Source organism: Mugil cephalus, chromosome 4 (assembly GCF_022458985.1).
Source record: "Mugil cephalus isolate CIBA_MC_2020 chromosome 4, CIBA_Mcephalus_1.1, whole genome shotgun sequence".
Classification (NCBI taxonomy): Eukaryota; Metazoa; Chordata; class Actinopteri; order Mugiliformes; family Mugilidae; genus Mugil; species Mugil cephalus.
In genome coordinates this window covers 21,608,276-21,623,246 of record NC_061773.1, presented here as the reverse complement: position 1 = coordinate 21,623,246, position 14,971 = coordinate 21,608,276, and the positions used below count along the sequence as shown (strand labels likewise).

At 43.5% G+C, this 14,971-nt stretch overlaps 1 protein-coding gene across 1 annotated transcript; it reads right to left on the bottom strand.

The window, feature by feature from the left end:
* Positions 1–244: 244 nt before the first annotated feature.
* LOC125007336 (uncharacterized protein KIAA1671 homolog) lies at positions 245–14,733 on the bottom strand. Its single transcript, XM_047584084.1, has 8 exons — positions 13,965–14,733; positions 4,671–4,783; positions 3,882–3,972; positions 3,645–3,789; positions 3,424–3,551; positions 3,113–3,324; positions 2,908–2,993; positions 245–1,529 (listed from the first exon to the last, which is right to left on the bottom strand). Exons 1-7 carry the CDS (start codon positions 14,601–14,603, stop codon positions 2,918–2,920), a joined length of 1,404 nt encoding a protein of 467 aa, XP_047440040.1. The 5' UTR covers positions 14,604–14,733; the 3' UTR covers positions 245–1,529; positions 2,908–2,917.
* Positions 14,734–14,971: the final 238 nt, after the last annotated feature.

Here is a 14,971-nt window from a genome sequence, read left to right as displayed (position 1 = left end):
ACTGACCGCCAGCCAAGAGAATGAACAGAGATCAGTCTCACTCAGCACTATTGGCCCCACCCAGCTATCTTGCTCTCCGCTCTTCCAGACTTCTATCAGTTTCTTTACCTTTCTCTTTATGCACCGTGCAAAAAATTTGCATCGCTGGTGGCGTCAGTAAAAAAAAGCGACAATCACGTTAGGATTTCTCTACTGTCACCACTTTGTGGAATCTAAAATGTGTAATTTAAAAACAGACGTGTCATTTCATAGAAAAAAGTTTTAATAAAATTCCCTCAATTTCCTCTTAACGTACAGCATATCAATCACAAAAGATTACACAGTTGATGACATTCACTCTTAAACATTAAAAAGGCACACAGAAGACTCTTGAGCAGATTAAGGCGTTTTTCTACACACTTCCTGTTTCTGTCATTAAGGCCCACAGATATTTCCTCTCAGCTCACTGTGACCAGCTATTGCGTGTATTATTAAAATCACTCGTTAAGGTTTTGTGCCTGTATTTTAAAACATACAGTGTGAAATAATAAAAGAAAGGAAAAATTTTAAAAAATCCCTGGACTTGGTTTCCACTGTTCGTGCTTGATTATCCTAATCCTCAGATGTACTGTATGGACGGTAAATATGCTATAATATATTTATTTAAAGTGCTTCAAGGTTTACTGGAGACAATATGTGACTGGCTGCATGATGTCGAAAGCATCTTGTAAAATTTCAGGGAAACATGCGACACGGTGCACCACTAATTTTCAGCATTTCTCTAAAAAAAAGGTACATGTGTGAGTGAGTGAGGGCACTTTTGTACATGGATGGTCCTCACAATTTCAAAGGTCCGAGCATTTCAGTACCTGAATATTTTCACAATGACATGGGCATCTGTATGATGATATGTAGCTCTTTCCAGCTGCTCTGAGCTTCTATTTTTTTTTCTTTTTTAGAGAGAAGTTCCCTATTTTGAATTACAAATACTGCCAGCTGCTGGAGAGTTATATCCTTCCACATAGGCACAGCTTGTACATGCTAGCTGGTCGTTGGCTGTAGTCTTTGCAGTGTAAATCTTTAGACACGGACGACGTGAGGCGAGCCATGTTGTCAGCCTCAGGGTCCGGCCCTTAAGGGGCTATGGAAACTTAATTTATGTCCTCACAACTATAAAAAGACTTGCATATGTGTGATATCCTGCTCAAGGCCTAGTGTCATCCATCCCTGTCAGTATATTACAGACTTAAACATTCAAACAATAAGACTATTTATGGCTTATCCAACCTCTATGTACAACAATAGATACAAAAACATGTGCTTGGAATGAATGCATCACAGCCTCGGCACCGTTAATTCATTTCCAAGATATAAATGTTCTTGATTGTCTCTGTGTTCGGCAAAAGCCTGAATTCCACTCCTGCGTGTCTCTGGAGAGGTCCAAAATAAGGCACTCAAAGCGCAGAGTGGAAAAGTCAAGATCGTGTGAAAGGTATTTGTCAGCAGCAGCAGTTGAGATGATTCTTGCTGGACAGCAAAGGCACCGTCTCCTGATGGGACAAAAAAATAAAATAAAAATGACGTAGTAAGTTCAAATATCAAACCACAAAGGACACATACACTCACCAGCCACTTTATTAGGTACACCTTGCTAGTAAAAGATTGGATCATCTTTTGCCTTCAAAACTGCCTTAATTCTTCATCTTTATACTTTCAACAAGATGTTGGAAACATTCCTCAGAGGTTTTGGTCCATATTGACATGATAGCATCACACAGTTGCTGCAGATTTGTCGGCTGCACATCTATGATGAGAACCTCCCGTTCCACCACATCCCAAAGGTGCTCTATCTATTGGATTGAGATCTGGTGACTGTGGAGGCCATTGGAGTACAGTGAACTTATTGTCATATACAAGGAACCAGTTTGAGATGATGTGAGCTTTGTGACATGGTGAATTATCCTGCTGGAAGTAGCCGTCAGAAGATGGTCCACTGTGGTCATAAAGGGATGGACATGGTCAGCAACAATACTCAGGTAGGCTGTGGCATTTAAGCCATGCTCAGTTTGTGCTAAGGGGCCCAAGAAAATATCCCCCACACCATTACACCACCAGCAGATACTGAACCGTTGATACAAGGCAGGATGGACCCATGCTTTCTCGTTGTTTACACCAAATTCTGACCCTGTCATCCAAACGCCACAGCTGAAATCGAGACTCATCAGACCAGGCAACGTTTTTCCAATTCTTCTATTGTTCAGTGTTGGTGAGCCTGTGTGAACTGTAGTCTCAGTTTCCTGTTCTTAGCCGACAGGAGTGGCCCCCAGTGTGGTCTTCTGCTGCTGTAGCCCATCTTCTTCTACATCCCTTGGTTGTAACCAGTGATTATTTGAGTTACTGTTGCCTTTCTATCATCTTAAATCAGTCTGCCCATTCTCCTCTGACCTCTCACATCAACAAGGCATTTTTGTCAGACATTTTCTCAGAAATATTCGGACCAGCCCGTTTGGCACCAACAACCATACCACGTTCAAAGTCACTTTCTTCCCCAGTCTGATGCTCGGTTTGAACTTCAGCAAATTGTCTTGATCTCCTCTACATGGATAAATGCAGTGAATTGTGATTGGATGATTAGTTATTTGTGCTAACAAGCAATTGAACAGGTGTACCTAATAAAGTGTCGAGTTAGTGTATGTTAGCTACACAGTGCAAAAATGAAAAACTAAATGTGTTCGTATTTTGATATCACTGTGCAGCCACATTATCAACTTTAACGGAATGGATGAAAGAATGAAAGCCTGCAACAACAGGTTTCATTTTTTTGGCCCTGTGGTTGATGATGAGTAGTCAGACTGTAATGACAAAACTCTCAATTTTATGTTCTTAAAATAAATTTTAAAAAAAACTTTGTGACACCAGATGACTCACCTGCGTCTGGCTAAATGTTAATATCATGCTGACTCATACGCTTCTTAGACTTCAGCTCTTTCAGCCAAGCAGGGGAGGAGGCGGCACTGAAAGACAAACCACGGGATCACCTGTTACCTCCGAACGAATTTCCACAGGTATAATCATTTATACGTTTATTTATTTATTTGGTTATTTCCTGTGTGAAGCCATTCTCCTTTCTTACCCTCCCTCGTTGCCGAGTAAGGGCGGCAGCACCCGCGCAGCCCCTGCGAGATTCGCAGCTGTGCGAGGAGACCGTGGGAGCGGCGTCGGAGCAGGCGCCGCTTCCTCAGCCCGACTTTCCCTGTCTACTCTTGGCTTTTCCTCTTCTGCTTCACCTCCTCCTCTTCCTCCTCCTCCAGTTTCTCCCCCACACGTTCTCTTCTTTATTTGAGCCTTGAATGGCAAGAAAGAACATGTAAATGAATGCAAACGACATCTATTTACATCAGATTTAAGGAAGACCAGAAAACATCATATTCAAATCTGACTTACAAGGAGATCTGCATGTTTCAGGCCAGGAAATATGGGGACTCTCTGTGTAATAGTAGGAGGAGAACTGGCGATCTTTGGTTTTGGCTGTTCCTCCTCAGAATCTGAAGATTCCTCCTTTTCATCTAAATCTGAGCAGAGTTGACAAACCAGTAAAGAAAAAAAAACTCAGTAAAGGGTGACATTTCATTTTGATTAAATTATATTAAATACACCGTAACAACCTGTGGAGTCTTGAGCCCTCCAGTCCAGTTTTTCCGTCTGATCCGACCCGGCACCGATGGAGCGAGGCAGATGCGTCCGAGCTCGCTTCTTACCCAGAACCGCCCTGGATCTTTGTGCCGTCGTGTCAAGGAGAGGAGCAAAGGTCTGTGCAGAGAATACAGCAATCAATGATGAGAAATAACCCTGGCTATTTAGTAAAAGGGGGCAGTTTAGAGAAAAAAAAAGGAGTCACCAACCTCAGGGAAGGGAGCTAACTCTGGCTCTCTGTGAAAAACAGCAGCGTCCACATCCTCAACGGCGCTGTCAGATAACTGGTCTGGATTTGAACTGAGGAGAAGAAACATCACTTGTAATGTTACTCGTCTGCCCTCAAATGCACATGGTTCAACTTCACCATGCTCCACTGTTTTGATTCTCATGTGCGTTGTGCTCGGTTTAACCACAAGGGGGCGCAGAGAGCTCGGGCTCTCATAATGATACCTGACGGCACATTTCAGTGAGCGTGCAGCTGCTTGGTTGAGCTGTCACAGGATTTATGTTCCTAAATTGCATGTTTCATTAAGTTGGGTATTTCGGTTTCTTCATTGTGAAGTCCAAATCACACATCTGGTCAACCAAAAAGAAAAAGAAAAAAAAAAGGAAAAAAAAAACGGAAAAATAAATTATAGGTGTAGCAGCGTGTGGGTTATTATTGGTTCACGACATGCCTCGCTGATCTACACGAGGAAAACCAGAGCTAAACTCGGCCCCGAAAAGCTCCTCTTCAGGCTACTTGCTTTGAGACTCCAGTGTCAGATAGCTACGGGGCCTCTACTTTTCTGGTGCGCTCAGTTGTTTTGTTGTTTTTTTTTTTCCTCCCAAGATCAGTGCAATGCGTTCACGTTCACTGAATGACACTTCTACATGCTGATTCTGATGTCTCCCCCGGAGGAATCCAAGCCACTTAAAAGATGAAACGGCGGATAAAACAACTCACCGAAAGTGAGATGAGAGTTGTTTGTCAGCGCAAGAAAACTGTTTCCTACCTCTCAGTTTCTGTGGTTTGATCACAGGAGCCATCCTGCTGCTCTTGTTCACTGTCTATCAACACATCAGTGTCTTTGTCTCCATCGTCTGTGCAGTAGCTGTTAACCTGCGCCTGTGAGATAGACACAAAAGTACAGTTTAACTGGAAGAAAACACGTCATGCAGCACAGCTTGATAAAAAATCAGAGGGAGCACTCCACGTTGTGGGATGTATTGATTTTTTTTTTTTTGCTTGCACTGATTTCTACCAATGCCACTACGGTCTTTACCGTGAGGGGAAATTCTTTGTTCTGACGCTCAGCAGTTTCAAAGTGTGGAGTTGGGGAAGGGGAGAGAACGGAGAGTGTGCTGAGCCAAGATCACTAACTACAGAGGGGGAGAGCGGACTAAGGACCAGCCAAGCATGCATCTTTTAATGAGCCGGTCACAGAGACTGGACTGTCCTCGGTAAACACCAGGAATATGTGCACGCACGCACATCGCACTGGCGCACACACCTATATGGTGGCACGCGGACACACAAAACGCAGTCATCACTTCACACCCACATGCTGGAATGCAGACGCACGGACACGCACACACACACACCAGCGCATTCCAAACCGAGGCAAGTAGTGCGCACTTCCTCGCGAGCATGCCTTTGAGCTCACTCCGCATTTCATCAAAGGGCGCATCCCAGTGTTGTGCAGCCTGATACTGTCACCTGGATACAAACACTCGAGTAAACACACCGTGCCCTCGGCTCATCTCCTCGGGACTCACACGGCAGCTTCATTTGCACAGTGCCTGTTATCTGGCAGCGTGAATAAAAGGGCTTCTAGTGATTTTCCTATAACACCCGTCCATCCGTGCTGCGGATGAAGAGGAAAGCGAAGTCTGCTGTGGAGCAGCATCCATGCCGTGCTTTTATCCTGCATCTGTCCTGCAGCTTTTGCAAAAGAAAATGCTACTTGATCATTTTGTGACCTAGTGAATTTGGAGACCATGTGCTGTTCTTCGTGTTGTTTTGACTTGTTCCTAAACCATTTTTGTGTGTCTGTGTCATCGCTACGGAATGTCTATGTTATTTACCTCTCGTGTCGGTGGTTTTAATGTTGTGGCTGATCGATGTGGGTAGACACCGTAGCTCTCAGTAGTTTTTAAAGCTAGCACCTCCTTTTCATAAATTACAAACCACATTTATCCATTTACAATTAATATTCACAAGTAACGAGGCGCTGTGCAAGTGAAGGAGTGATTTGAGGATGTAACATGAAACTATCAGGCCACTTATCTCACGTCAGTGTTTCAGAGTAATTACCATGTCACACAGAGACCCTGGAATGAAAATAATAAGCCTGATAAGGGCCATAAAACAAGTTTTCAACACAAGATGTTATCAATCACGGTGTAACAGTAGCAACGTTTTGGAGCCAGCGTTTGCGGCAAACATTATTCCAGTATTCACTAAACTGTAATCTGTGCTTTAGCCTCCGCAAACTCCTGAAGGAAACGTTTGCTTCTCTTAGCAGATAAGTTGAGCTAAGCCTTGTAAATGGCCTCCTGATGTGGCTTGAAACAAAGTTCATTGGCGAGGCTAAAACAAAACAACAAGAACTTTTTTTTACTTTAATCCCATTTTTACTGCAGAAACTTTCTGTTTTGAGGAACCGTTCCACCGTAGCGTTTCCTGCAACTTCCTGAGCGAAAATTCTGTTTCTGTTAAGCGCATTTGACCTGAAGGTGAAACGGTGGTAGCGCGCGGCACGAGGATGTGTTTTAAATTCAGGCGTTGTTTTGCATTTTTGTCGCATGCAAAAAGAAGTTTATGAAGAATCAGTTGACTAATTTTCATAATATTTCAGACTGGGGCGGAACATAAGCCCCAGGAACTGGAAGTTGTGGAAATTTCTGGTGGAAACAAAGCTTATGAGTAGAAAACTCCATTTCTCTTTGTCATTTGTTAACATAAAAGACATTCAAGATGCACACTAACACTGTGTAAACTCTGGATGCTTTCAGATTCCTTATATACTACAACACTAACAGAATATTTAGATCCCCTACGCAAGTGTAACTATCATATAATTTAATAGCTACTGTGCGAGCACCAGCACAGTATGTGTTTGTGCTTGAGGGGGCAGAGGAGGATGTGCTTTACAAGTTAAGACAGAGTCCCCTTTATTACAGTTTACCTGCATCCCATTTTCGTCACGGTGAGTGGAATGCCTAAGAGGGCTTCTTTACAGCTAAGTGGAGAAGATAACATCCTAAAGACGGCACATGCACGACAAACCGAGAGCCTAATCCTCCATCGCTGTCAAAAAACAACATCACCTGTGATAAATGAAAGTGGCGAAACCCGTCAACTTAAAGGTGGGAATGGCCTGCAGGCTCTTTTCAGGTTTCTGCCTTTGTGTGTTTCCTCTACACCCACATGCACAGACGCGTACATTTACACTCGCACGCAGGCTGCAGCCACAGCACCGTGATCAATTTCTGCAAATTATTTAGAAAATATTTTGTAGAACATACGATTACACTGCCAATGAAAAAGAGCCATCTTGAATAAAAAGCAGGTGCAGGGCACAGACTTAAACAGACACAGTCAGATAGAACTTGTCTAAGTGTATCACACTTTGTTGTTTCCTTCTATTTTATCACTGACACCACACGCAGACAGGGATAGGGCATGCATGTGCCCTGATAAAACTCTGCACTGGGATGACTCCATGCTTCCTGAAACAAACTGCCAGCTGCACTCCCTATTTAGATTTGCATGTTTATCTCTCAACATGGAGCCGTGGAAATATCAGACTAGGCAATGAGTTACATGGAATACATGGGGATAGGGTGTGAAGCTTGGACAATACTCCGATGAAAGCCAGGGCTTAAAACCAGCATTTATAATTTTCCTTAGAGTAAATGAAAATTAGACTAGAGCCGAGCCTTTAAAGGCTGACCGTCTATTCATTAGATTTGACCTGGACACGGGAACATTTCAGAGCGTTCGTTCGCCATGTCCTGGGTTATAACAGCATATCAGCCCTTACAGAACCGGTTTCGGTGGCCCTCTTCTGCCGACTCCTCGCGGTGAGGCGACGCAGGGATCTCCTGCTGCGCCGGGCGAGGCTGCGAAGCGGTGACACGGCTCTCTCAAATCGTCCTTCTCCGTCTCCGGCGTCCCCTGCGCCCCCCTCTTTCTCCTCCCGCTTCTCCTCCGAGTGTCCCCACACCAGCTCCAGAGCCCCTTGCAGGGAGCGCCGCACGCCGCCCACCCAGCCCGCCACCTGCAGCTGGGCGGCCGAAAGTTTTCCTCCCAAGTACTGCATGGTTGAAAAGCTCACACAGCCGGTCGCCCCGACGCTGGGGTCACCATGGAAACTGGGTCAGCGGAGAAACTGCTTTGTCGGGAGATGAAGGGAATTTTGCGCGCGGGTTAGAGAGCCGAGTCTGCGGTCTGGTTTTCAGATGTCATTTTAGTGCAAATTATACTTTCATGGAGAGATGTGCTCTGATGTCATACCAAAAAAAGACACAGTCCATCTTTCATCAGAGCTGGATCCTTCCTCTCTCTACATACACTCATGGCACAGCTCACAGAGACTTCCTGGAACAGTCTTATTATTTGCTGTCTGTAAAGAATTAAATAGTCAGAACTGCCATGTGTTCGTGCTGTGACAGCGCTTTTCTACTCCCGCATTAACTATGATGGATGTGACATCCTCAACAGAAGCGTCCCAAAGATAGATCTTCCCATCCTCGCAGCATCATCCATTGAAAGAACACTGGCAGAAGTCTGCACCAAAAGTTTCCCTTTGTTGTAACTAGGTAACAATTTCTCTTTGTGGCTTGCTCTGCCACAGTCAGTCTTGTTTACTTAAGGCACCTACGTCGCAGTTCACAAAACAAGAAAAGCACCGTGGGAAATATCTGCCACTCCAAACGTCCGAAGTCAAGCGCCGAGAGTTAGATCACCGACTTTATCTCCTGCAGACCTGAGCGATTCCACTGAACGTCAAAACAAAGCCGAGGTCTGAGCTCGGATGTGGAAAATCCCGGGGGAAGGGAAAAAAAAGAAAAAAAGAAAAAGAAGGTGCGGCCGGTTGGGCGAAGATGCTCCTCTCGGTGTGCCTCCCTTCCGCCGCTCTCCTCCCCGTAGGTAAATGCGGACAGGGGATGAAGCAGGTCTTTGTTGAGAGGAAGAAGCAGAGGCGACAGCAGAAAACAGGAAGAGCAGTGGGGAAAGCTGAGAGCGGCAGGGAAAACTAACTGGATGAAAGACATGTGAACTTTCTTGTCCGCGGATTAGCCCGTCCTCTTTGGCATGTATGTGTGCCAGAAAGTGCAGAGGGGGGGTGACGGGTTCTCTCCCGGAAAAACAGGGAGGAGAGTTTGAGTAGAGAAGCGGAGACAGAAAATGAAAGGAGATGAGTGGATGGGTGGCACCATGTATGGTCATTCTGACACGCTGACCTGCTGGACAGATCCAAATGTGGACATACTAACCACATAACACCTATCCCCTTGACATATACTATAAGATCCACCCATCAGTCTGTCTGTCTTCCAGTAAGGAGACTAAATGAGGGTGCACGGTTGGCTGCACACCTTGTGTTTGCCCGGTAAACATTCTCCTCTGTCAAAATGAAGAGGGCTTTTGTTTTTTTGCAGAGCTTTTACGTGGGAACATTCTTTTTTAAATTATAATATTTGGCGTGTCCACAACAGTGTAAGATACTCAGCATGGAATAAACTTCACGTACAGATGATAGAACAAGGAAGTGTAATTCCTAAGGGCAACAGCGCCGCCCAGTGGTGAAAACAAACATGCATGCCCACGGCCAACAAGAGCAAAGCAGCAAAAAAAAAAAAAAACTCAAAAGGCCTCGACGGGAGCCGAGCACACTGCACCCTTAACAGTAGCTCACAGGTGGTGTGTTATGGCTTGTTTGCTAAAGCGTGCACACTGCAAACACACAACATCACTAAAACACACACATGAGTTCATGGTTCCAAAGGGCCAGGGTTTTCAACTCTGCAAAAAAAAAAAAAAAACGTCTGCGTGTTCAAACAGGCGGGGAACCCATCTGTCTCCAGTAAGTCAGCCGCTCGGATGTGCTCCATTGTCAGGGTCTGTCGCAAGAGCTAACATCTGTTCATTTCAAGACTTCACTTGACCTCGCATTTAAATTTGAATCTATCAGCAATAGTAAAACGCACACTGCAAAGGTCACTAAATATTTATCCGTTAAGCTGATTGTTACACCCAACCCAGATGAGTAAGCTGCCTTCTGTCTCAACTGCAAAGTGATCAAGTTTATTTGTGGAACCACCCGGATATTAGTTCAGGCACAGTTTGCTGACAGCTGCAGCTCTACTACAGCTTCGTCAGGTCCCAGAATGGACTGAATCAGAAGATGAACGCTGTATCTTGTTATCAAACAAGATCACACCAGTAGTAGACCTTCTTTAAGAAGGGTACTTAAACATAAATTCCTATAGTACTGTGTATTTCCATAACCCTATTGGTTATTGTTGTTTGATTTATATTGCAGAGGGACTTCGATTATTTTTGTTGATTACTATAGTTCATCTGTTATGTGTTTTCTGTTTTAGTTATATAGTTAAGTTAATACCACATATGTTAATGTGGCCCCATTTGTGGTTGATCTATTACATCATATAATAAACAAAAGTCGTTCATGCAGCAGATCGGCATTTCAAACAACAAGATGGATAATAATACAGTTTTTTTAATCTCGTACGTAATGTGTGCGCTACTTATGGTGCAGGTAAGATGCGCATCTCTCATGTGGTTCTTCTACCGGCTCTGTTTACCTTCTTCTTCGGCAACCAACTTTCTTGGTTGTTTTTGTTTTCCAGGGTCATATGCCAGCGCAGTGGTTGTGGTGCATGCGCACATGCATAGACTTTTTTCCAGTTAAAAGTCTGATTGAGCGTACACATGCCGGGGAAAATCGATTTCGGATAAGGATTGTCCAGTTAAAGTCAGTTTAAGGCAAATCATTTTATTTTTGTTTTTCACGTGCATGTAAACGTACTGATTGCGAAATAATCTTAATGTGTACAGGAAGCTCTGTGTTTTTTTTTTTTTGTTTTTTTTTAAAAATGGGAATCAGATAATGTGATCAGATGATCAATAACACTCTCATGACAGATATATATCTCCTGTCAGCTTAGCATCAGAGCTAAAGTCAGACAGAGACAACCAGCCTGGCTCGGTCCAAACACTGTCCAATCACTTGTGAACTAAAACAGTGAAAGTAAGTAGCAACTTCTAGACATAACTAGCTAAGATATCTGGCCTCTGGCTCCGGCTTTATCTTCACCCCTAAGACATGACTGCAGTTTCAGTTTTCTCATCCAACATATTTATTGGCGCACGTAATAATACTGCATGGGATATCAACAGAAAAGATATAACAAAATCTGTGACAGTTGGCAAGCGCGCACTATATAATCTCACTGTACACACCATCACATGGCCCACGCCTTTGCAACTAAAACCTGTCTTAGACTTGCCTTAGTGACGACACTTGATACAAACACACTAACTTCACGCTTCACCTCAATCATTTTTCACATGTGAAGTACTATGGCTCAGAGCTGCGCTGCTCTATTGATAATGGGCTGTCAAGGTGCAATGTTGAGAATCCTGAGAAAACAAAAGCGTATGGCACAGCAATATTTCAAACACCTACGAGGAGGAGCTCTGCCAGTGGTGCAGTTTGCGGAGTTGTCTCTGCAGCACACTGCAAAACCACTAGCGCTTTTGAGGTAACACTACTGTATGTGAAGACTCACCATCAGCTCTTGGAGATACCCCAACCAAGACGAAAGAGAGAAATAATCCATCCTTGCTTTACGTGCTTTTGCTGAGTTTTTCTTGCAAATAAGCAACAGTCTTTAGAAAATAAAGTTTTATCTACTAACAAACAAAAATTCAAAGAGAGTCTCAACAGGCATTTGCGAGGCACTTGCAGAGGAAGTCATAAGCTCACTTCCTGTCATGTTAACCAAACACCTACAGAACCAGCTTTTTTTTATTTTTTTGATTCCAGGCTCGTCATATTCAGTGGCAGTAACATGAGAGCACATTCATAGCTACTATTTACAACAGAAGGGATTTAAATGTCAAATGATTGAAACTTGTATCACCTTACAGTAACTGCAATACAGGTCTAACAGTAGGAGCCTAATGAAACAAAAGAAATGAAATTTTATTTCTGTACTTTTTACTTTTAGAAAGGTGTTCTGTCGTGCTTTGTTAGTTTCTTCAACTACTCTTTTCTGCAGGTACTGTGTTGCTCTTCCTTTCTCTTTAAAATACCTCCAAGGTGTTCTAATGTAATCAAGTCAGTCGACATACTTGGCCCGGTTACAGCTTTCGCTCGTTTCTTCTGTCGAAACTCTTGTGTTATTTTGGCAGTATGCTCTGGATCGTTATCACGCAGGAATATTTGTTCTCTGCCAAACTTATATGGGGGAGTTCTCGTCCTGTCAGCCAGAGTATTTATATCCACTGGGACAGTGCATTCACTGTGGTAGCCCTGGTCGGGTTCACGGAAATCATGCTGGCTCAAATCTAGGCTGAAAAAAATTCACCTAAATTCACCTAGATTTCATGTGACCAAAGAATGTTGTGCAAATATGTTCTGCCGTTTATTTTCCATGAGGAGCCATGATGCCGACACAGGCCCTACATCCAAAACTGAGAGAGTCTACAGGTCATTTTATAACCAGTTTTAGTCCCAATTTCATTCAAATGACAAAAAAGTTGATCAGTGATGACAGGTGTGTTGAAGTATCTGTTTTCAACTGGAAATGCCCTAATGCTACGACTTAGGGGACGTACCAAATTAAATTGTTGATTTGCACTGATAATCCACAGTGATGAACTTACTTCTGTTTTATTTCCTTAATATTTTATAGGAGGTATAAGCTTATTCAAAAAAGTACCGTACTGCATCGTATCCCAGCGTATCGTATAGTATCGTACCGCATCGCACCATATTGTGTCATACTGTATCGTACCGAAACATATCGTAACGTATCGTATCATATCGTAACGTATTGTATCGTATCATATCGTAACATATTGTATCGTATCGCACTATACCATATCGTATCGCACTGTATAGAGCACATAAGTCCTTTAAGATTCCTTTATTTCCATTTTCAGATTCTTTGATTACCTTTTAAATCTTTGAGCGGTCTCATCCCGCCTTACCTCTCTGAGCATCTCCAATCCCTACACTTCTGATCTGTGTCTCAGATCAGCTGATCAGCTGCTGCAGGAGGTGCTAAGGTCCAAGTGGAAGCTCAGTGGGGATGGAGAATTTTTTGTTGCTGCTCGTAAACTATCGAATGACCTACCACTCCACATCAGACAAGTGCCCTCTCACTGTCCAGTTTTAAGACTCGTCTTAAAATCCATTTTTATTCCTTGGCGTTCAACCCAGCATGAGAGTCTGCCCTTGTTTGGTGCTTTTAGTGCTTATTATTCTTCTTCTTATTATTATTATATTGTTTTTATTGTTTGTAGTTTTTGTGTTGTTTTTTTAAAAGTGCTATACAAATAAAGTTGAGTGTCGTGTCGTATTGTATCATATCGTATCGTATCGTATCGTATCGTATCGTATCATATCGTAAACACATCGCATTTAAGATGATATGAGATTCCAAATGATAGTCACATAATAGTACGCTTCTAAATGCTAAAAGCTGTCACACCTTCAGTCACATAGTTGCATTTCCATCTCTTCATGCCACTTTACAAAGAACTATCATTACACTTATCATAACATACTTTCAACTAATCCTGTCTCTATCTTACATCTAAAGATAACTCTCTATATATCTAACAAAGCCTCCTCACTGAAACATTACCATTGATGTAACTGGACTTGCTTTTTTTTTTGGTCAATTAAAGAGAAAGAGGAGGAGGATCCCCACACACACTATGTAAACATATTTATGTCCCCACGAGTTCGAGCACGCACACATATCATACAAGTTCTTAAGCTGTGACTTAATTAACCCGAAGCAAGTATGACAAGATATTTCTTCTTGTGTTTCAGGTATAGCACCTATGTTGTTGCAGGTTAGGTGTGTGTGCCTGCCAGGCTGATATGATTCAGTTGTTAAGAAACCGCATTTACACATACACTCTGGTTTCTGTTCCTAGCCTCACCCTTTCTAAATTATTGAACAATTATCCCTTTCATGAAACCATGCTGGTGTTCGCAAAACAACGCCTAGAGAAATATAACAGAAGCCTTTATTTTTACCTCCTGCTGTTCTTCTTCTTGTTGTTCTTCGTCACCTCCGTCTTCCTTTGTCTTCACCTCTTCCTCCTTCTCCTCATCCTCCACTTCCACCTCCGTCTCTAAGGAGATGAGCTGCGCCTCCTCTGGCCTCCCTTTTTCCTCCACTTCCTCCTCCACAAGGCTGACTGGTTTCTCCACCTGCTCCAGTACCACCTCATTTTTCTGAGGTGTGACATCGAGGGGCACCAGCGCTTCCTGTTCATCCGTCTTGGTGTCCAAAAGGTCGAAAGCCCAATTGCGGGCAACTGGAGTGGTTTCTACTTTAGTCTGTGAGCCCCTAATCCTTGGTTTGACCGAAAAATCATCAAACTCCACGTCAATCAGAGGCTTCTTGACAGAGAAGTCGTCATAAACTATGTCAATTAGACTCTCAGTGGGCTCATAGACGTTTGGTGAGGGGGGATATGTTGATTCAGACTTCTGAGAGAAATCCTCAGAGTCAAAACTGATTAGATTTTGCTCTGCCTTGTCCACGGAAGTGTCTTCTTTTCTTTCATCCCCTTCATCTGTTGTCGGCTTTTCTTTGAGTTCATCTGCTCGCTCTCTCTCCAGCTCCTCCTGCATTTTTCTCTCTAGCTCCTCGATTCGTTCTTTTTCCATCTGTCTCTTCGTTTCCTCTTCCTCCTCCCTCCGTTTTTCTATTTGTAGCCGCTCTTCCTCTTTTTCCTGCTGAGCTTTTCTCTCCAGCTCTTCCTCTTTTTCCTGCTGAGCTTTCCTCTCCAGCTCACTTCTTTTCTTCTCCTCCTCTTCCTCCTCCTGCATCTGTCTTTCCTTCATCCTCTCTTCCTCTTCCAACCTCCTACGTCTCTCCCTCTCCCTTTCCTCAGCCTCCTCTCTCAGTCTTTCTTTCTCCCTCTCTTCTTGTCTGAGTCTCTCCTCCTCCTCCTTTTTCAGCCTCTCCTTTTCCTTCTCGGCCTCCTCTCGTTTAAGTCGCTCTTCTTCCTGCTTTGCCCTCTCCCTTTCCTCCT